The sequence below is a fragment of the Acanthaster planci genome, linkage group LG09 (genome assembly GCF_054643075.1).
Source record: "Acanthaster planci isolate LZ-2023a linkage group LG09, COTS_SCS, whole genome shotgun sequence".
In the NCBI taxonomy this organism is placed as follows: domain Eukaryota; kingdom Metazoa; phylum Echinodermata; class Asteroidea; order Valvatida; family Acanthasteridae; genus Acanthaster; species Acanthaster planci.
This window is the reverse complement of record NC_141785.1, coordinates 6,308,562-6,330,692: the sequence shown is the minus strand read 5'-3', so window position 1 is coordinate 6,330,692 and position 22,131 is coordinate 6,308,562. Positions and strand designations below refer to the sequence as shown.

General features: G+C 38.1%; 1 protein-coding gene across 2 annotated transcripts; it reads left to right on the top strand.

Annotated features, from left to right (window-relative positions):
* The first annotated feature begins 1,558 nt into the window (after positions 1–1,558).
* svop (SV2 related protein) lies at positions 1,559–21,969 on the top strand. 2 transcript variants are annotated; one of them, XM_022230581.2, is made up of 17 exons: positions 1,559–1,805; positions 4,084–4,183; positions 5,047–5,255; positions 6,525–6,610; positions 6,902–7,072; positions 13,389–13,513; positions 13,947–14,010; positions 14,408–14,533; positions 15,027–15,158; positions 15,317–15,393; positions 15,954–16,030; positions 16,623–16,727; positions 17,842–17,953; positions 18,646–18,727; positions 19,274–19,363; positions 19,676–19,789; positions 20,170–21,969. In XM_022230581.2, exons 2-17 carry the CDS (start codon positions 4,131–4,133, stop codon positions 20,224–20,226), a joined length of 1,680 nt encoding a protein of 559 aa, XP_022086273.2. In that variant the 5' UTR covers positions 1,559–1,805; positions 4,084–4,130; the 3' UTR covers positions 20,227–21,969. The 2 variants fall into 2 exon arrangements, with proteins under 2 accessions (XP_022086273.2, XP_022086272.2); XM_022230580.2 differs by having other exon boundaries at positions 1,560–1,805; positions 4,129–4,183.
* Positions 21,970–22,131: the final 162 nt, after the last annotated feature.

Below are 22,131 nucleotides of genomic sequence, written 5' to 3'. Positions count from 1 at the left end.
CCTCCTTTCTCTTCCCCCTCCAAAAATTAGTCGTCACTGTGTACCATAACGTACAATAACTGAGAAGACGCGAAGTCGTGTATATGGGCATGCACTCATTCAAATTACCCCGAACAATTTTTAGAAAAACGATGATTTTTTTAGAGTGAAGACAATAACTGTAAATGTCAGGGATATTATTATTCGGGTGCATCGCATCAAGCAGCTATGTGTTTTGTGGTGCAAAGGTTGCAGGTCGATAATTAGCCCGTTACAATCTCCCCCCAAAAGTCCTACAAATAGGTTTTTAACGCTGAAAGTAGACGGGCACTGTACGTGCGATGAGAATTGTCAAGAGAGGTGATATGACGGTTTTGTTTGCTTGTTTGTTTGGAATAAAACTTTGTGCTCATTAGCATGGTCGCATGACTGACTGGCATTTCATGTTCGCTCATAGTTCAAGTGTGGCAACCGGTAATCTTGAGAGCAAGCCGGGTGTTGTTAATCTAATCTTTACATTACAATCAAAGTTGTTGACTGTTGTTTTCGTTTGACTTTAGAGCTCTAAATATAGATGTTATGACGGAGAATAAGTCGAGACAAGTGTTTACGACAGTTAGTTATAAAAAACATTTCATATTTCTGTATCGTTTCTGTATTCGGCAAACATCCATCTTCGATCAACTTCGCCGAATTCACATTCGCGACGTCAACATTGAACGCCAAACATTGACCGTTCCACCGTCATATAAAAGCAGAATCGGGAATCAAATCAAATCAACCATCAAGCTAGTGCTCATCAAATATTGCTTCAGTAGATCATAAAACAACCTTTTCCACGCAATCATAGATGCAGAATTCAATGAGGCTGGTGCATTCAAAATTGTATAAATGTCAAACTCTTCAGTGTCATCTGAGGTCTGAAATGACATCCGCTGTCCATGTAAAAGTCGAAAGGCCAATCTTAAGTGTCTCTCAAATCAGGTGTCATGCACAGATTTGGGCGGGTGCGTGCGTGGAGTGTGATAACCGGGCTCCCATAATTCCTGAACAGTCACTCTTGGATGTTGCAAGTGACAATGACCTCCCCGATGATGGTGGTGATGAGAAAGAGGAAGATCGAAACTTAAGTTTGGTTCCTTGACTGTGAAAGTAAAGCGAGGAGCAGACATCACCTTTAAGTGTGATTGAAATATTTTGAAAAATGAATTCACTTCAATTTCCGTATAAAAATTATTCCCTCCCAAAGATTTTAAGAGTGGTTAGTTTACCGTTTGAGCCGATGTTCATGCGTACATTTTCAAGTTATCCAACGGGCGTCTTTAATGATCCATACCAACAAACTTTATAAAATTTGGAGATGCAAACACAAACAAATTTGACCTCTCCACCCTAAAAGCTATAAGAATAAACGGAGTTTGCTTCGTTCTTAGTTTCATACCGCAAAAAAACAATCTGAGGCACTTTCAAGGGCACGCGCAATCGGAAATAAAAAAGGATTCGGGCAGCAGCACCCCTCCTCTGAAAATGGAATGCGCCGTCTCATAAGAATATCGAACTATTGGAGCGCAAATCGCATCCAATAGTGTGCACAAAACGGCACCGCCGAGACCCGCCGCGGTTGATGGGTGCTAGGCTATGTAGCTTCTGCATACAGTCCTTTCCCCCGCTTGACATTGTGACATTTCTAATTTCGAATGCCTTCCATGCAAATGGCATTATTTCTAGATTTGAACATGTAGACTTCATGGCTTTAGATTCGGATCTTCTTGTAAAGTGGAACACCGATTAAGACAAGGACTGGAAGATCTGATGATATGGTGTCGGTGAGTGTAATTGATTAGGTTACTAATTTAAATATTCGTCTGGTTTTACAGTGACGGCTCCATGAGGATCGCTTCCGTGTGTCATTTCGTCGTTTCTGGTGTATTACCTCAACCAAAAAAAATGTTGTGCTTATTTGAAAATTATTGATTGTTCGTGCAGTTAGATTATAAACTATAAAGCATCAAGCGTCTTGACATTTTGGTTTTACATTCGGTCTATTGCTTGTTTTGCTTTCAAAGATGATTACGTTTGCTTTACTGTCGCTCGACTTACTTGTCAATCGTAAACAACATCACCAACATTTATCGTCATTATGATAGCTGGCAGGTCTCAAAATTCCAGGGTCGTTGTACTTTATTTGATATACCCTTATTTGAAAACTAGACAGGCATTTTAACTTCTTTCCTTTGAAATTACACTGTACCCCGCTATAATTAAAGAAGGTTGATATTTATCCAATTCAAGTGCTTGTTCAGTATAGTACGCTGGCTACCTGACACATTCATTAGTGCTCCGACCAGAAAATGGCGACTGTCGTGAGTGTTGTATGTGCAGGGCAGGTAACGAGTAATCACCCGCGGCTAAGTGAGACATTTATTATGCACGCCTCGCTAATGTTATTAATTTACTGCACGCATTTCTAGTGGGTGTAATTTAAAGGTGGCGAGCACCGTTTGCATTTGCTGTAATTCGTAAAAATTGGCCGATTTGGGAGTTTGCCATTTTGGGTAACACTCTGTTGACTTGTTTCTTTTCTTTCTTTCTTTTTTTTCTTCTTTTTTTTTTTTTTGTGTTCACTGCTTCGAGAAAAATCAAGAGAAATGCTGACTGTTTAAACACTAAAAGCGCAGCTGTCCGTGTAATATGTCTTGAAAATACCAATGGACCATAAGATGTTCCTAAGCAGGCCCTGCAGTTATGCATACGCGATCTGCAAATGAAAGATGCCCCCAAGATAAAGTGCTTTTTTACACGGCTTTGAGCACCCGTGGTCGGCAAATCTACCTCCACGTTTGTGTCCTTTTCCTTCAACAATGAAACACACTGGATTCGTCGAACCATATCGCACAGCAAAGTGATCACATCATGGCGCGGGGACTTGGGTGCAAACAGCACCGTGACGCGCATGACATGTCTCGTTCACGTCACATTAACGTCGATAAATATAAATAGTGTCAACATGTACGCCGACGGTGCACATCATAATAAACACTTTGTCTACGGATATGGAGTAACAGCCTTTGCATTGTGGGTAAAAAAGTTAAGAAAAACGGGAATAAAGGTTTCGTTACGGAGTTTCTGCAGGGGAGAGGCCGTTATTGCCGAGTATAATAGGTTTGGGACCTACCATTATCTGAAGGGTGACGGTGAAATGATGATATTTTCGCACGATTTAAAAAACTCCGTTTTCATGACAAGAATTTAACTTCAAACCAATCCAAATTCTGATTTAGCCTATCAATTGCAGTTTTATATCTATTTGTAAGTTGATGTGTTCGGGCTTACCGACGGCATGAATGATGAATTCGAGAGTGGTGATTTTTGTTTCTGTTTGTTTGTTTGTTTGTTTGTTGGGTTGTTTGTTTGTTTGTTTGTTTAAATTTTTATCTGTTTGTTTGTTTGCTGGTTGGGTTGTTAGGGTGCTTGTTTGTTTTATTTTTTGTTTGTTTGTTTGTTTGTTTGTTTGTTTGTTTGTTTGTTTGTTTGTTTGTTTTTTATATGCTACCTTAAACTACTGGATCAATAGGTCATTTAGCCTTTATATTTGTTAACAGTTAATATCTAAGCCGAGTCAACTAGCTGCTGTGAATAAGTAATGAGATACACTGGAATTTCCTCCTTTTTGACTCCACGGTTATGTAATTTTAATTGTTTGAAAGTTTCGTTTGTTTAAAATAGCTTCCAAAACTGACCGTTGAAACGTGTAATGCTGTTGAATCGCCGGCGGGAAAAATGGGTGGGCACGCGTACGTGTTAGGATCTCTATGACCCCTTTACCCCCCCCCCCGCCACACAACCACACCTCTCGAAGAATGATATCTGCACCAACTTGATTCCTTTTTTTATTTGCCCCAAATTTAATCCTGAAATGGCCATAACATATTTTGCTTTTATTGTCCATTAAAAAAATGTTTCCACCCCAGATACCACAGGGAATTTCTCCTCAGATTATTTCCAGCGCGATGAGTACATTACTAAATATATGCAGGCCTGGTTATTTGTCCATGCTGGGGGGGGTGCCTGAACTTTTACTGTATTCACCACGATGTATTCCAGGGCTCTTGAGACTTTTTGCTGTTTTCCTCTTACATGGTTTAACAGACATGAGTACTTCCGTCGACGACAGCAGTGAGATACGACACGCTGGTGGCGAACCGTAAGCTGTTTTTGATTTGTTTTATTTATTTTCCTTGCTTTAACTCGATTTTAGCTCTTGTTTTCAACTTTGTATTTATAATGTTTTGCAGGTTTAACAGATTACTTTTGAAGATAATATGTGACCCACCATCCCAAAACCAGGCTGAAATCCGTATTTGTGATGTTGGACAATTTCTCTCCTTCAGGTTTTTTTAGACCTTAAAGTGATTCATCTTAAATTGAAATTTCTGTCTGCATTAAACTTCTTAAGTGACGGGTAGTGATAGCTGTAAAACTCCCATGAAAATCTGAAGAGTGGAAGTTCCACCATTTTAGGGTTATGAAGTTACCTACTTCAGCCTGGTTTTGGGATGGTGGGTCACATATTTCCATTTTACAATGATCACCCCAGCTGTAAAGCTCATCGCCAATTTGAAAAGTGATGCAGATACGCCAATGCAAAATAGAGCCACTATTAAAGCTCCGTTTTATCCAACTTTGTCAGAAATACAAGCCAGCAGTCCTGTTGGTTGTTTCCACCCCACTATTTTACAACCAAAACATACTATAAAAGTGGCATACCGCCCTCATGTGAACTGGCCATCTGTACCGTTATCTTGCTCTAACGGCGGCTGTTAGGCACTTTCCGTAGATGCAATGCTATTGTGTTTTTTTCACGCGCACGCGCACGGACATATTTCACACACAAAGTCATAGTACCAGTACTAATAGTAGGCCTAGGCTATGAGGTGTCTAGAGATACGTCAAGAAATGCCATTTTCTGAGGTGCCAAAATGAAATTGAACCATAAAAGGACAAGGTCCATTATGTTTTGGATCATATTTGCCACTGTGTAAAATCAGTCATGAATTTCATCGGCAGAGTGGTGAAATTTCGCCGTGGAGCATCGGGTGCTAGTGATGGCGGCACAGATCGGGAAAGTTACGAAGATGTTGACCTTGGCACCGCAGGAACGGATAGTGGCTCAACGGGGAGATCGCGCCAACATACGGCCGAGCTGGCAGGCGGATTCGGTAGCATTGTTGGTGGAGTTGGAGAGGTGGATGTGGACGCTTTGGGGTTATGTGAAGGTTGGTGATTTTTTTGGCGGTATAACGCGTGATGATATGGAAAGAATTCCATTTACACGGACACTGTTTTATGTTTGACAACCTGTGTAGGCCTTTGCAAAAAGGCCAAGTTGCAACTTGACATGTTAGAAGACTGACTGGTCAGAAAAACTTGTGAAGTATTTTGTAGTTGAATTGCTCCGCATTCCCCAGTTAAGTTAGACTTCTTAGAATATTTTATTGCTTTAAGATGGCTAGTAAGTTTACTGCAGGGAAAATACACTACACGTACATGTACACTTACTTAGCCCAGGTTGGACGTTGTAACGTAGTACATGTATCGTCAGGGAGTCCACCTGGGCTAATGTTCACTTTGCGAATATGACAGGAAATATGCTTGCTCTTTGATTCCATAGACTACAATGAAAATCCTGATTTTACTTTTTACATTACATGCAAGATGACAAACGACGTGTTCTTGCTTAGTGTATGCTTGCTACATGTACAGTGTGCTAGGGTTGTAGAATTTCAAGAATTGTCTTCATCACAACTAGAGCTGTCCTCTTCAATGTCTGACAGTCATGACCTTGGCTCCACAGCTTTGTTTTCCTCTGTCGATCATTTCACCCACACTTTTTGTTGGTTTCATGACAAATACCACAAATGAAATTTGAGAAATTCACGTAGCCTTTTATGATCACAAAAGAAATCCGTGTCCCATGCCAAAACTTTCTGTATTTTAATTAGCAGAATAATCCATTACTGTCATCAGATATGGAAACTGAATTATGATGCAACAGTATAAATAAATACTGTACATGTACATGTACTACTTGATTAATCTACTGCCTTGCCGTGACACATGTAACTACAGTAGTTGTGTGTTGCTGTGCTCGCAGCTTGGGCATTGTGCACTAAAATCGAGTAATCATGCATAGATCGGGTAATTGTGCAAACCTGTATCGACCGATTGTGTCCAACGTACATGTACATGCATTATCAGTGTGATGCTTTGGAGCAACATATTTAATATTGATAAAGCTTTTTTTTTGGCCAGTCATACCTTCCTTCTTAGCATGTAATTTAAATCCATACAGAAATGCACTCAGTAAGGTCCAAATCATGTCAGTTTTCATATGGCAAGGCTGTAGCCACTTGCTGTGTCTAGTCTCTTTACAAGAAAGACAAGCCAGGGAAAATATTAAAACTTTCGGAAAAATTACATGTAGAATGGATGGAGAGGTTTAGTATGGTATCCTGACTCATGTGATATCATTTGTTGAACCCTAGATGAGTTCACTGTGGAGCAGGCAGTAGAAGCCATTGGTTTTGGATGGTTCCAGGTTAAACTCTCAGCACTTGTTGGATTCTGCTGGGTATGTGGTCAGATTTCATTCAACCTTCGTTCACTAATACATGTACATTCATGCTTTAATTATATTTTCTCTTTCTTTTCCAATGAAGTACATTCACACTTTCAAGCACAAATAAGGGGTTAATTCATTTGGAAATGGATTTATGTTATGCGGTTTATATCTTTCAGAATCAAACATCAATTTTTTCTTTGAGGATTCTCAGAGAAAGTTATTGATTTTCTGCATAGAGTTCCTAAGATGGTGAATTGTTAGACTGATTTGTGTGAGAAATGAACTTGAATATTTCTGTAGATGGCCGATGCAATCGAGATGATGTTGTTGAGTATCATTTCTCCGGAGCTGAGATGTTTGTGGCATCTTGAGCGTTGGCAGGAAGCGCTAATCACGACTGTGGTCTTCATTGGGATGTTCACTAGTTCCACACTGTGGGGAAAGATGTGTGACAAGTACGGTAGAAGAACCGTAAGTACACACTGTATGCTCCTTATCTGTGTGTAGGTTCTTTTTCTACCTTCAGGGAAAATCGGGGGAATTTTGATTCCATCCTGGGGTGTTTGAAATACTCGGCGGAATGATTGGAGGAGGTGCATGTAGTTTGGAAGGCAACATTTATGTTTTGGTGCTTGTTTGTAAGAGTGCTGATCTAATAAAACGAGAAGGTATTTGAGCACTTTTAGAATAAAATACCAGTGGAGAAGTGCCTCTCGGATAAATTCCTACAGAATGACAGCCTGGTGGCCTTTCCGTAACCCTTTTTCATTTGCACAGTGATGTCATCAAGCGACCCATTCATGTATGTGCAGGCTGTGCAGTGTGTATACTTCTACACCATTTTGTAAAACTTTTTATGCTGTATTTTATAGGTAAAAATCAATTTTGAAATATTGATCCATCTTCAAGGCTAGAAATGTTGAATCACTGCAAAGTATGGCACACAATGTAATATTCAAAATGCATTGTGCATTACTGATGAGTATCTTTTGTGATTGGGGACGTAAGCATTCCTTAGTAGCAAACTGAATATCTAATAATGGTGGAATGGGTCAATTCTTAGATCTATATTTTCAAACAGCTTGGCGATTTCATCTCTTTTCCTCAATTTTATTCCTGTGGCTTTTGTCTTCTTTTTCCCTCTAAATATTTCATATTTCTCCCTTTTTTAGGGTGGGGCAGTTGCCCCCCTCCTTCCTAGTACTCACCCCTACAGACGGAGGTCTGTAGGGGTGGAGTGGTACTTCTTATTCAGTACAAAACAGAACCAGTATTTTCCACGCTGTCAGGGCTACAAGATTTTCATCATCCGAACCAAAACCAAATTAAGCAATTTTGAAGCCAACCAGGCTTCTTCATAGTGCAGCTTAAGTGAAAAATTGTTTAACCTTTAAAAACTTGCTTGACAAATCAGGTTACCAGCCAAAACTTCTTGTAATTTATATTGTTTTGGAATGGTATTTACCTGTCTTTTGGTTAGCATGACAATCACACAGAGTTGGAGCTGGTAACCATTGTTTATTAAGCAAGGTTTTTTGTGCTTAAGCAAATTCTGTGCTCAAGCAGCTCTATGAAATTTGCCCCAGTCCAGACTTACAAGCTTTGTGGGGGAATGATGTTGACTTTGGCATACGATTTAATTAAGCAGAAACTACGAAATCACTGCAGTCTGTCATACAAAAAAAGAGTTGTTTTTCCACATTTGAAAAGCTCAGCATGCAGAGTGCAATGATGCATGCAGCTGTCTAGACATGTTCATGGATGTATTGCGTATAATTGCAGCATGTACAGTACCACCAAAATCTTTCAGACGGGAATGTTTTGGTACTTAACCCTAACCCCCCAAGGGTTGCTGGCCTTAACCTTCCCCATTCACACAAAGGGGTTTCTTCACAGAGGACGTTGGACTTAAATGTAGTTTTTCTGAGGTATGCCAAACGCAATACAAAAGCCAGCTGTCTGGGCCTACCAGACCTATCCCCACCGAATTAAACACTTTACTACTGTTTAATTCTGTGTGGTTGGGGAAGGATAGGGTTAAAATCTGTTGTGCATACGTGTACATGTACATGTGCGTACATCTACATGTACATGTACATGATTTGATTTCCACAATGAGCAGGTGCAATGAGCAGGTGCATGTACATAGGAATGAAAGCCTTGACATAACATGGTGCAAGTATTCACCTACATGTAGGTGGTCTGGATATAGGCACAGTAACAGAGGCAAACAGTGTTTTCAAGAAATCAATATTTCAGTCTCAGTGAATTATTTATTCCAAAATTTTGGACGCGAGATTTGCCGTGCAGCAAATGCATTTAGGTTTGTGTGACAAAAAAATGTATTGTGTAGCAGTCCGTTAGTTTTGTACAGCAACTTTCAACTTCAGATTTAAAACTCTTCATTTTTCTGTTTTGTTCGTACATGTAGGTAGTAGCCTATATGAATTGACCCAAAGTATTGAAAAGTGACAAGATACATGTATTAGCCATGATTACCACTAAATCTACAAATCAAGTTAACAGGCACACTGTCATCTAAAACTGGCATCCTGTGTATTTTATTTCAGTTGTCTATAAACGGTCTATTCACAAATGCAAAGTTTGTTGAGTAGCATGATTGACTAATAAATATACCATTACTGCAATAAGCAATCAATTTTTATGAATGATAAATTATAGTAAATAATAAACTACCGCTAGTAAGCTTAACACAAATCAAATGTTAGAAAGAATTTCACTGATCTTTTCGATGATTGCATCAAAAAGTTACATTTTTGTTGTAACCAGATGTTCAACTGTATCTTTTAAATTGAATCTGGCACTGCACAGTGTCGTTCAAAGTTAACACTCTAATAACCTGTGGCCGATTCTCGATTAAAAATAATTATCAATTATTTTTGTGATATGCCCCCCCCCAGTTGATAGTGTTCCCCCCCCCCCCCACCCAAAGCTGGTGACAGGCTGGTAAAAGATACGGGATTGAAAAAGAAATTAAAGAGGATGAAACTCACCAAAGTGCTTGAAAGAACTTCAGAACTTGCCTTCTTCAACCGTTCAATTGGTCCTATTCCACTGCTCATCATGTTTTTGCTTCTGCTGCTTGCTTTCCCCTTCGCCAAAGTCCCCTCCCCCCTTAATCCTGGCAACACCTGTAATTGAAAGTGTCAACTTTGTGTCTGCTGAACTCTGGGTACATTGAAGCAGATTATCCTCTTCTCTTTACAGGTGGTTCTTATTTTTCCAGCAAATACATGTAATATTACAAAAACTTGAGAGCTGTCAAAACTTTGTTTTATACCAGAAATCATTGTCTCATTTTGAATCTTGGAGGCGAAATTTTGCTTTGGAAGTAAGAGTGATGAATGAAAATATTTAACATTTAAATGGTCACTTTGTTGGACTAGAGAAAATTAATGGAGATTATACGAAGCTTGAAAGAAAAGTGTAAAATTAATTTTTGTCACCAAAGTCTCGCCTTCATTGAGACTGTTTCTATTCAATCACTAAATGGAGAGTTCACAATTCTGTGGAGATTATAGATTGTGAAATATATCGGTTGAAAAGTCTTGGACCCTAGCCTTTCATCTATCAGGGATTTGGCCAAGCAGGAAAGTTGCCATGGTAACTGGAAAGTTGCCATGGTAACTGAAAGTTGCCATGGTAACTGAAATTGAAGATAAAGGTTGTGGGATTAGATGGTCAGCCTTGACTTCACTTGGTTAATGATGACTGTTGGCATGCATTATGATAATTATAAGTGTGATGTGGTTTCTTTAGTACAGTGTTCACGAGATGATCAATGAATTTCATGCGACGAACATTGCTGATAAACAGAAATGATCCCATCAGCAGGATGTATCTTTTGCAAATCACTTTTTATGGAGTTCAATTATTGAAATGATTGTATCATTTTACAATCAAAGTAGTTGCACATGTGTGTATCTGGTCAAATTGACTCAATTTTCCACTGGTTATGAATATTAATGAAAGTGCTTGAGTTCCTTAAATACATCCATGAATATCTTCAAAGATTTTCAAACAAATGTTATTTCTCTGTTGTGAAATAATTTGTCAGTGTAAATTATCTTTGTTCCTTTGTGAACATCTGTTTTGACCAACTTTCAGTTCACATGACTTTTTGTTCAGGGTGAAGAACCTTTGAAAAGCTAAAAAAAATACTAGCATCTGACATGGCCCCGGAAACACACACCCAAGTACTGTATATTTATACATGTACACATCGCTCACGTCTGCCTCTATGTCATCATATCAGCCATGCAGCATGTGTTAGATCTTACCGACTGCTGTTGGATGGTGTTAGTTACAGATATACATGTAAATTTATCTCTTCATTGAGCTTTTATTTTTAATTCAAATAAAACATGGTTGATATGGGAATTACAAGAATCAGTCATATTTTATTCAATGTTTATCAAAAGATCCCAGTAACACTGTTTTCGAAATGAATTCTAATTAATTACGTTTGCAAATCATTTTTCACAGAGCAAGCACAAATTGAGGAATCATTTTATCAAAATTAACATCAATGGCTCTGCTCAAATGTTGACTTGTGTTATACAATGCTTTTAGTTGTCTGGTTGCAATACTGTAATGGGCTCCTTTTTTAAACTGTAGTCACAGCTACAAGTATTTCATAATGTGCATTCCAAAGCTAAAATACATTATTCCTTCACTAGTTTACAAACTATATGAACTATATATTATACTTACTGTGGTTATATAAATTATGCTAAGCAATATTGGTAAGCTCAATGTCATTATTGAATCCTAATATGTGCATTATTCCGGTATGCATTGCGAACTTAATAAACTGAATAAGACTAGCGCAGGAATATTGCGTTCATGTGGAGTACACACTGGAATGCATTAGGCATTTACTATGCTCTCGTCTGTCATCGCATCTACTTATAATACAGGAAGTGGTGTCTATCCACCCAGTGACTGCCTGCTAAGGAATTTTTGTGAGCTGGACCATGGGTCATGCCAGAGACCATTACAATAATGTGACAAGTCTTGATTTATTGGACTTTCTTTCAAAGAGAACTCTTCAATGCAGGTGGATTTGGAAAATTTTTTTTTTACTGCAGGTGAAGACACAGAGTTTTTGCGAGGACTGTTTTTAGAATTGCATTACAGCAGTGCAATGAGCGCTTGTAATTCAGATTCAATTTTATTTAACAAGATTTTACTGGTAGCAAGCTTCACATATTGCAGTTTTGTGAGCCATGAATCTCATTTATGTATACATGTAGGTATGTTTAGTTAATGTGCATTGAAAAAAATTATTGCCAGAATTTTCTGAGTAGAAAATTAGGGTGAGACATTTACACATTTAAATGTTTAAATGAAAAAGTTCCAAATCAGTTTACAGATTTTCCCAAACGTTTAAACAGAACCGCCCCGTTTAGAGGTTTGATGTTTTGATTTGACGTTATTAATGTAAACCATGTCTGTGAAATATCATCCGATTTTTAGAGCACTTTACTACTCAGTCATATCAAAAGAATACCATGATATTCATCAACGGAACTTTGTTTCAACTATTTACATTCTATACAATTTGTTGTGTTTAAAGTTTTCAATGACATCGTAGTGAGGGTGGGACATTTCACGTTTTGCCAGTTAACCTTGGATTTTCTCACCCGAAAATGTTGGGGCAAATTCTTCAACCTTCCAATTGTGTTTTGACCCAACAAAACATGAAACCTTAATGACAGAAAGAATTCTTAAACAAGTGCACAGGTCCTGCCTGGAACAAATAAGGCAAATGAGGTGTGTGTGTACACGTCATCCAGCATCAAGTGGTTACACGTTTAAACAGTATGATAAAGTTTTCTTAACATTTTTCAAATTAATCGTAGACTCCCTGCCTTAGTAGAAAACATCTAGATATTCAAAAAATATATGAATTTCATCTTCACTCATAATTGTTCAGTAATACTGAAACTAGCTCAGCATTGTCTGTACTTGGTTTTAGTGACACACACAAATGCATACGGATGTGTTGATCCCTGCATTATAGTTTCCAAAACACACTTTTACACTTCAGCTATTTTCACATAAAGACCAGCGGCAGGTTTTTATGGCATGCCTGTACTGCAAGAGTTGCAGGTGGGGTTGGTCTGATGAATTTTTTAATTTGAAGCAGAGAACATTGTGGTCGAATTGAAAACTTCATTAATAAAGCCTAGTAGTTAAGATGAATTTCTGGGTCATTCCATGAGGTTAGAGCACAATTTGTGACGGTGTCAATTGTTACATGGTCTCCGTAAATATGAACAGTTATTTCCCTTCATGTGGATTCCACATTGACATTGTTATACATGTACATCTTGCTAGGCTGAATACAGAGGTGTGTGTTATTATTCCAAAGTAAATGACCTACTCTACAGGTCATGACAGGTGGTGAAAGCTACCAATGTAACAAGGACACTGTCACAAATTGTGCCCCAACCTAATGGAATGACCCATATTAACTATGTACATGTACCTTTGACATTTCTGTGCCTTAGAACAGATTGTGCTGTAAGCCATACATGTATACTGAGTTTTGTCGTAAAGGAAACCAGGCTCAGGAATGAACTTTGATCAGATCCTTGAAGAGAATGAGATGGAATTCAAATCAACAGATATTAAAAGATTGATCGATTTTCTTACCTGTCTTTTTATTGAAATGTCTGTGCGACTCAAGTTATGTAATAATGAATATCAAATTCTAATTATTTTAATTAAACAATTTTTCTGTTTGTTTTCTTTTGTTAAGGGCCTGATTTTCTGTACTTTGTGGCTGTTCTATCACGGTTTATTGAGCAGCTTTTCTCCTACTTACGTATGGATTCTCATCTTAAGATGTTTGGTTGGCTTTGGTATCGGCGGTGTCCCTCAGTCGTAAGTCTTACAACGATAGCACTTCAAACAAGATTAGTCTTAATTCAAGACCATTTTTGTTGCTTACTGTTGGCTTTTCTTTTACTGTTAATAATCTACACTTAGTATATGAACTCTGTGGAGATATTTTTGCATTGGTGAAAAATATGAAACATGCTTTTATTTCACTGCTTTGGAGTGATTGGTCTGCACTGAACTATCAGTTGACAGAGAGTGCCTGTAAACTCAGTATTATATTAAGTCACAAATATTTCCAGTTTGGCATTCCATACCTTTCCATCACTGAGTACATTAATATTTTAAGTCTCAAATATTTCTAGTTTGGCATTCCATACCTTTCCATCACTGAGTACTTTGTAAGTGATCTTTTCTCATACTCTCTGATACAGTGCCGAGTTAAAGAGTTCAGACTTGCTTGGTTTTTTCCCAACAGAATAACACTATATACGGAGTTTCTGCCCTCCAAAACCAGAGGCATGTGTGTGGTGTTCACTGCTGTAAGTTACTCATATTTCACCTGTCTTTTGTCCATCAAATGTTTCAAACAACAGAGTTTTGGACTTTCACTAAACATTTGGACTTGCTTCACTGAAATAGTGTCCTTGGAGACTTGCAAGAAGCCACTGATGAATGTAATGGCAGCAAAAACGTTAAAGTCGAGTTGATCCTGAGTCAAACTTTTTACAGATAATTTTAGGTTTTAAATTAAGGACAAAATCTGCTGGGTCTTGGACTATGAAACGTGTCGAAAAGACCTGGCTTGAAGAGTCATTCCAGAGTTTGCAAAGTATCATGAAACTGGATTTCAGGACTTGGTTAATTCTTTGAAAAAGAAAGCAGAGTACCTTTATCTTGAACTAGGATCCATTTCATCTTTTTTCTCCACACCTTCAGGTTTTTTGGGCATTGGGGACTGTACTAGAGGTCCTCCTGGCTCTTGTTGTCATGCCAACACTTGGATGGAATTATCTTCTCCTTTTCTCGGCCATTCCTGTTTTAATCTTCGTGTTGAGTTGTAAGGTATGATACACTACTTGATTTTGGTCAAACTGTTTCATGATCATAAATGACAGCTAAAATGTCATAGGCTTCATGTTTTGAAAACTGTGACCGGCTCCAAAATGAGTTACATACACATTTGAATTGGTTACATTATAAGCTTTAACTTCGTGTAGGTTTGAACCCTGTGGCATTTTGCAATCCGGAGATATACTGATTTTTGCATAATCATATCATACACATTAACAGAAGTGCTCTCAGAGATAAAGCCCTTTAAACCTCAGGAAGTGGAAAGAGAAATCAGCCAAGAAGAAAGTCTCTTGAATGTCCATAGCAACAGTTATGTTTCTCATATGAATCGTGAAAGTATTGATATAATAGAAGTCAGTGAACCAAGAAGTAAAAACCACCCTCTCCACATAGAAAAGCTCTTAGCGTGGAATAGCACAGCGTCCCTTAATACCAGTTTTTGCAGAGCGGGTCACAGTTGGGCTTTTTGATTTCATCATTTTAGTGGTTACCGGAGAGCGCCCGGTACTACGTAGCATGTGGTAACCAGCAGAAGGCACATGATATTCTCAAAGCGATAGCCGTAGCAAATAATAAGCCCATGCCACTAGGTAAACTCAAGATTGAAGATGTTCCGGTAAGTATACAAAGATGAATTTTTTTTTCCTCTGAAATGATTTTAGTTTATTCCAACCCAAGAATTTGGGTGAGATGCCTATATGCAGGTTTTACAGCCTTATGGAGGTTTTCTTTTAACTTAACACAATTTTTTACAAATCATAATTTCTCCATCAGGTCAGTAGAGGTTCCTACGCTGATCTGTTCAAAAACAAGGAGATGGGAATTACGACGATTCTCCTTCTCTTCATATGGTTTGTTTTATTATGTCGCATCACTCTCGTCTTGAGAATATAAAAATCTAAAGACTTAAAAGCAGAATGAGAATTGAAAAATGCTGAAAAGCTGAAACTAGATTGCAGCTTGGTTGAACATACAATGTGGTTGTGGTTAGCATGATGCATCACGGGCCAAGCGCTTTATATTTCAGCACGCACCAAATTCGCCTTTTTCTTCACCCAAAGTTCTTGATTGATTTTACATATTCATAAGAACAGGTGCAGTGATGTTTCCATGTGTTTCATCATTGTCTTGTGGCAGAAGAGAAGTTGGAATGGTACCGTACAGGATGTTAGAAATTTGATTGAATTTCCTTTTTTATCATTTTCTTTCCTATAATTTCCTGCATTTTCAACAGTCCATACTGTGGTCATACAATTTGGGGCCTGCAGGGAACATTTTCCAGTTTTCTTTAAAGGTCAGATATCTTATCCGATACATGTACATCTACATCAAGCCAAGTTACCTTGAACCCCATCTGTGTGTGGTGTTTGTTGTCTAGCTATAATTTCCATTTTTTCCCTCCATTGCTCAGGTTTGCCAATGCCTTTGCCTACTACGGGATTGTCCTGCTAAGCACAGAGCTCTTTGCATCAGGAAGCACATGTTCTTGTAAGTTCAAAGGAATTTTTTCGCCCCAGAATTGTTTCTTACACACTAATGACAAACTAGTTAGACAACTGTAAATATAAATTCTTGTTATTTTGTCTGTATTGTAAATACGTGTGTATGTTTGTTTTTAATTGATTTTATGAAACCAAACCTGTAAATGGCCATTTGCTCGCTGATGGTCTTGTTAGAAGTAAATAAATTTAACTGGAGACTTTAACCATCTCAGAGTCATGTGTTTGGTTGGCAAATACAGTCAAACCTCGTTAATAAGAGGTCCTTCAGACTTTTCAGATTACCTTGTTATAAGAGGAACATTGTATTATCAATAATGTAAACAATAAAGAACAAATGATTAGGACGTAAAAATGTCATTGTTATAAGCAGAATGTCGCACTAACAGGGCTCTTCTTAACGAGGTTTGACTGTAATTGTGTATATCTTAAATGTCTCTTCCTCATTCCCAGCCAAGAGAATTCAAGTTATACAGTGCACATGTGTTTTGGGATCCAGATACTTTGATCGAAGCATAATCAATTTGTTCGTTCATTGACAGGGTTTTCAATAATGATTTATCTTCTTACGTATCTCTCAGTTGGAAGCCCTTCCCAGAGTCAGTTGGAATGCTATGATGCTTGTCAATCTCTTACCACCAGTGACTATGTACTTCTCTTATGGACTACGTTTGCTGAGTTTCCAGGTGGGTCTTTGTTCTGTCAACTCTACAACTTGTCTTCATTGAGATCTTGTGATGGCAGGGAGGCTACAAATGTAACATAGTTTGAGGGTGAATGGTCAACTTTGGCTCACCAAGGCATCAAAAGTGGACAAATTACGAATTCCCAGTACCTTGGGGAGCTAATATCAACTACCCACCCAAAATAAACAATGTTTATTTTTTTATTTTATCTTACCTTAGACGTATTGCTATTAATATTTCAAGAGCAAAGGAAACGCATCATGCACGCTTGCCATCATCTGTTAACCAAATGCTGCCAGGTCTAAATTGGAGTTGCATGACGAGTTCCCATGGGATTTTCAAGATTTTCCGTTTAGTCAAAATTTTCAAAACTTCATTTACTGGATGTTTAAACCCATATGAATGACTGTCTGGTGGCTATTCTAATCTGACAGACAACATCTATTGATGCCCGAGTATTTTAGCCAGGCCAGCCACCTTGTAAAGAGAGCCCAGGTTGTGTGGTGTTGCGTAATTTTCTTTTGTTCCTGAAACTGGCCCAGTACATTCCTGGTATCGTTTCAAATGTGACCAGATTAGCATGCAGCGGTATTGTATCGCTCATCCGCTCGCACTGAATGCCACAAATAGTGGTATACTGTTTCAAAACAATGACAAATTACGTCCGTTATTGACAATTGAAAAAATGTTGGCAATTCCCAGCAGGCCTGGTCTTTTGTTTGGAGTATGGTCTTTTGCACAAGGCCCAGCGCCTTTGTCCAATTTTGTGCACCTCTGCTATGGGTACAAACCTAAGGTCTCCAGTACCGGGCATCCTGGTGCAAAGTGGTTCATATGCTGTGTGCATATGACCTAGCTAAGGAATGTACAGTTCAAGCACTTATTTGACTGGTAACCAGATCCTTGTAAGCATGTAGATTAACAGCAAAAGTAACAACTTGTAACATTGAATGGTCCAATGAGAGTTCAGCTCTAGCTCATGACTATGCATAAGGTAGGGCAATGTACTATCCTGTCAACTGTATTGTCAAATTTAAGGTGCCGATATTGTTTCTTCTGTTGAATTTTTTTCATTGTTTCATCCTTCACAGTTTTTCCCTTGCTCTCGTTACAGGTATTATTCTCACATTTGTCATCATCGAGAAACTTGGCAGGAAGAAAACAATGGGAATTGAATTCCTTTGCTTTGCCATTTTCATGTTCCTCCTGTTTATTTGTACATCAACGTAAGTTGGACAACTATTTGTATAACTGAGATTATATTACATCCTGAACTGCTTGTTAAGTTTACCTGCAGTCTTCCTGAATGTTTTGAATCCACCAGCATGCAGTAATCCAATGGTACATTCTCTGAATTCGTTCAGAGTATTGAGTCCCAAATGAGAACATAGATGGTTTCTACCAAACACTGTCAGTTGAGTTTAGATTGAGGATAGGTCAAACTGTCTGTGAAGCTAAATTGTGCATAACTCTCAACCCGTAGGGTTTGTGAAAAGTAATGATTGAATGGAACTGACAGGATAAAAGTACATTTGTGTGGAACGTCTCATGATAAATTCCTTTAGCCTTCACTGATTACCTTGTTGTCAGGAACCATGTCATGGATGGAAATGAAAAATATAAAGACTAAGGACCTGAAAGATTTCCTTTTGATTGTTAGCAGGATGTTGTATTGAAAGTGTTTTATTCTCAGGATTTGATAGTTCAGTTGTATTCAGCTTCTCAGGGTTAACCCTAACCCCTAGGATGTATGTAAAATCACATTGAAATTGGAGTACTCGGGACTGTTAGGGCTATCCCAGCTGTCCTATATCCTTCAAATTCCTTCATGTCCAACTATCCTAGAGGATTAAGGGTAACTCTGTCAGTGTGTGGTCCGACCTCTTAATACCTCAGTGATTTCATTTTTTGTTTGAAGGACGTTACTGACTGTCTTCCTGTTTGCAGCAAGAGGATTTATATCCGGTGCATTCCAGGCAGCTTATGTCTACACACCTGAGGTAATTGATTGACCTGCAGACTGGGAGGGGTGACATTTCCTGCCCAACCACTCCCCCCTCCCCCCCTCTTCCCCCTCCCCTCAAATAACCCTTACAATGTCCCCTGCTTTCAGTTTTATTCGGAGATATGAACATTAATCCTTGAAATTGGGGAAAACCTGGATATAATTTTTGTTTTTTCCTCTTAAGGAAAAGTTAAGAACTTTGATGGGCCTAAAAGAGAAAGTGGTCAGCCTGTTATATATTTTGACTTATGGCTCAACAGTGTCTCTACTGGATGATGGGCTATGGTGACTTTGTAAACGTGTCAACTGGAAATAGGTAGAGCTAATTATCCCTGAATTCTGAAAATTCATCAGTGAAGAATCAGAGAAAAGGTTGTTTTCATGAAATCCTGGAAACTCTGAATAATTGGGAAAAGATAATTTTCCTTTTTTAAATTCTTGAGTCGTATGGGATATACGACTGCTATTCTCTCTGCGGAAGAGATCAGAAAGAGACCTGCCCTTGGGAGGAGATTTTAGATTTGTTGTTGTTGCCTTGTAGGTTTATCCAACTGCTACAAGAGCTCTAGGTGTTGGCTCATGTAGTGCCATGGCTCGGATTGGAGCTCTGCTGACTCCATTTGTTGCTCAGGTAAGCCTTGTTAACATCACTTGACCTTTGCAATAGAGTATTCAGGAAGTGGTCTTATCGTTGGGTTGGGTTTGGTTTAGTTTTGGTTTTAGTTCTGGTTCAATTCCACTCTTTTTTTTTCTTGAAATGGAATGTTCCTTCTGTGTCTTTCACTTCATGAAATCATTCTTGTCAATGAAGCCAAAAACATTCCGATAAAAATATGATTTGTTCTATGGTGTCAAACTGGATAACGGTTTACTTTGGACTCCTTAGAAAACCCCTCTAAGGCCTCAGTCTGTATTGACTAGTGCCCTCTCTCGTTGATTGTAGGTCATGCTGGGTGTGTCTCCTCGTCTAGCCCTCTCCTTTTATGGGGGTGTGGCTCTTGTTGCAGTGTTGGCCTGTTTGCTGCTTCCAATCGAGACCAAAGGAAGAGAAATGCAGGTAAGGAAGAAATAATAGCTTAGCATTGAAGCTATGTATTAAGTTGTTGTAACCATAAACCATAAACTCTGAGTACAGCCTAGACGGTGCATATCACATAATGCACATTCTCCTGCACTCAGAATGGTATACATTGTAATACACATGCATAAACACTATTGACGGATTCCAAGGGGACTAAACATGCACAAAATGGGCATTGCTTTTTTATTTGAGCGGAATAAGTAGCTTGTGTTGAGTCCAGGACTTATTTAGATGTGCATGGATATACCCTGAAGAAACTGGAGAGCGCCCTCTGGTGGTCTAATTGAGATTAAGGTTACAGGGGAAACAATGTAACTATCACTAAAAAAAAATCACTGCCTTTCCTTGTTTTTCAGACCGTTGTCACCAAATCCAAACCAACGAATACAACCGAAGCAGGTGTGGCAAGGTGATGCTTTGTGCAATAAAAAAATCATCTGTGTGTCAGTTCAGGACAAGTCCTTCCCAGTTGTCCAAGATAAGGTTCTATACTGACTTTGGTGTCAAAGAAGTCATGTTTTCAGGAATACTAACAGCCTGAACGGATAACAAATCTTTGGGTCATGACCAATTTGTCCTATGAATTAGATTTTATTGGTTACTTTTCCAAAAGGGACACTCTTGTGTTCCCAAAGTATTAATGCCGAGTTTTAGAGTTGTTGTCTGAGGAAGTCAGAACTTAGAAGTGCTGCCATCTTGGGCCAGTATTCCAACTGCTTTGGTGAATTGGTACAGCTGTTGCCTGTATTATTGCTGTCTTTCTGATTTTATTACATTTATTCATATGAGACTGTGTTTAAATCATATTTGTGGCTATGCTTCTACCATGGACACAATTTATGATAAGCCAGTTTGGAGTATTACCATATTTGGAAGGCCTATTACGTCACAAAGTTTGTGCGTTCTGACCAATCACAAGGCTTGTTCTAGCAGCTTGCAATAGATTGTATAGGTGTTTCCATGTTACGGGTAGCTTTTCTTAAACGTTGCAGCATATGGAACAAAAAAACTAATGAAAAATTCCAATTGCAAAAATTTGATTGCCTGTGCAAAAACCTGACAAACTAAAAGTTCTTAAACACGTTTGTATGCATTGGATTTAAAATTTGTTGTTGCCAACTTGAGATATTTAAAGTTGAATTCGGACAATAATTGCCGCAGTAGTAGGGATGGGCTTTATGCCCATTATGTGGTAATACTCCAGACTGATCATGTCTCAGTGCATTACTCGTTACAAATAAACTGTATTGCACGAGACTCTAGAAATCTCTGTAAAAGTTGAGTCTTGTTTTCTTTTCTGTAACAATCCATGATGAGATTTTGCACTGGAGGTTGATACATTCCTTATTTAAGCTCCCTTAGTGTGTAAAATCGAAGCATTTAGGAACTTAATTAGGTTTTTTGTAAGTGCAATATTATTGTGTCATTAGGGTGTCTAGTATTGGCTATCATTAATGAATATTGTTTATGTACTTAGTAATAAACTAATATGAAACATGAATAAGGTACAGGGATATTACTTTTAAAATGAAATGAAGTGGTGTAAATATGAATATTTAAGGTTATAATTGCAAGGTAGAATGTGTATGGTATATATTTGTACGTTAAATTGAGCTTGGAATGGCTTCCTTACGATAATATTCACATTGACGAGCTTCTTTCAAGTAATAATTCCACAATTTTATTTATCTGTTTCTGTCTTTCATTAACAGTTGCTGACTGTTCAGGCTTACCCTTGTAGTTCCCTTTACAGTAAATTGGCCAATGCATTTGTCAATAACTTCTCAAGCCCAGAATAGACACCTTGTGCAGAAAATTTTAAATTCACCATTGTTGTTTTTATCATTAAAATTTTAGTTGTCATGTACCAAATACTGGGGAAATCTGAGTCTTATAACTCAATTATTTTTAAATGCCCTAAGAATTAATAATTACACTGACAGGCAGTCTAAATGTATTGAGTTAATGCATTATTTTTTTTTGCCACAAAGAATTTCAGTTATCAGCTTCTATAGTACCAGTATATTTTTGATACTTGACAGGCTTCAGATCTGTTTTAATTAATCCGCCTTACCAAATGTGATTTTGTTAATGTACTCCTTTGCTGATTTCTTTGAAGTGTCCACAATAAACAATTTAGATTGTTTGTCACAAAACCTTATCTCAATTTTTTGGATTTTCTTCAGTGGATGCAAAGAAGTGCATGTACTTGTTTTTTTTATGTCAGAAAGCTTTGGTAGTGTTTTTATTTTGCCCATTGATTTTTTGGCAATTATCAGTGAAAGTTGAGTGAGAAATTTCTGTTGTTGATTAAATGT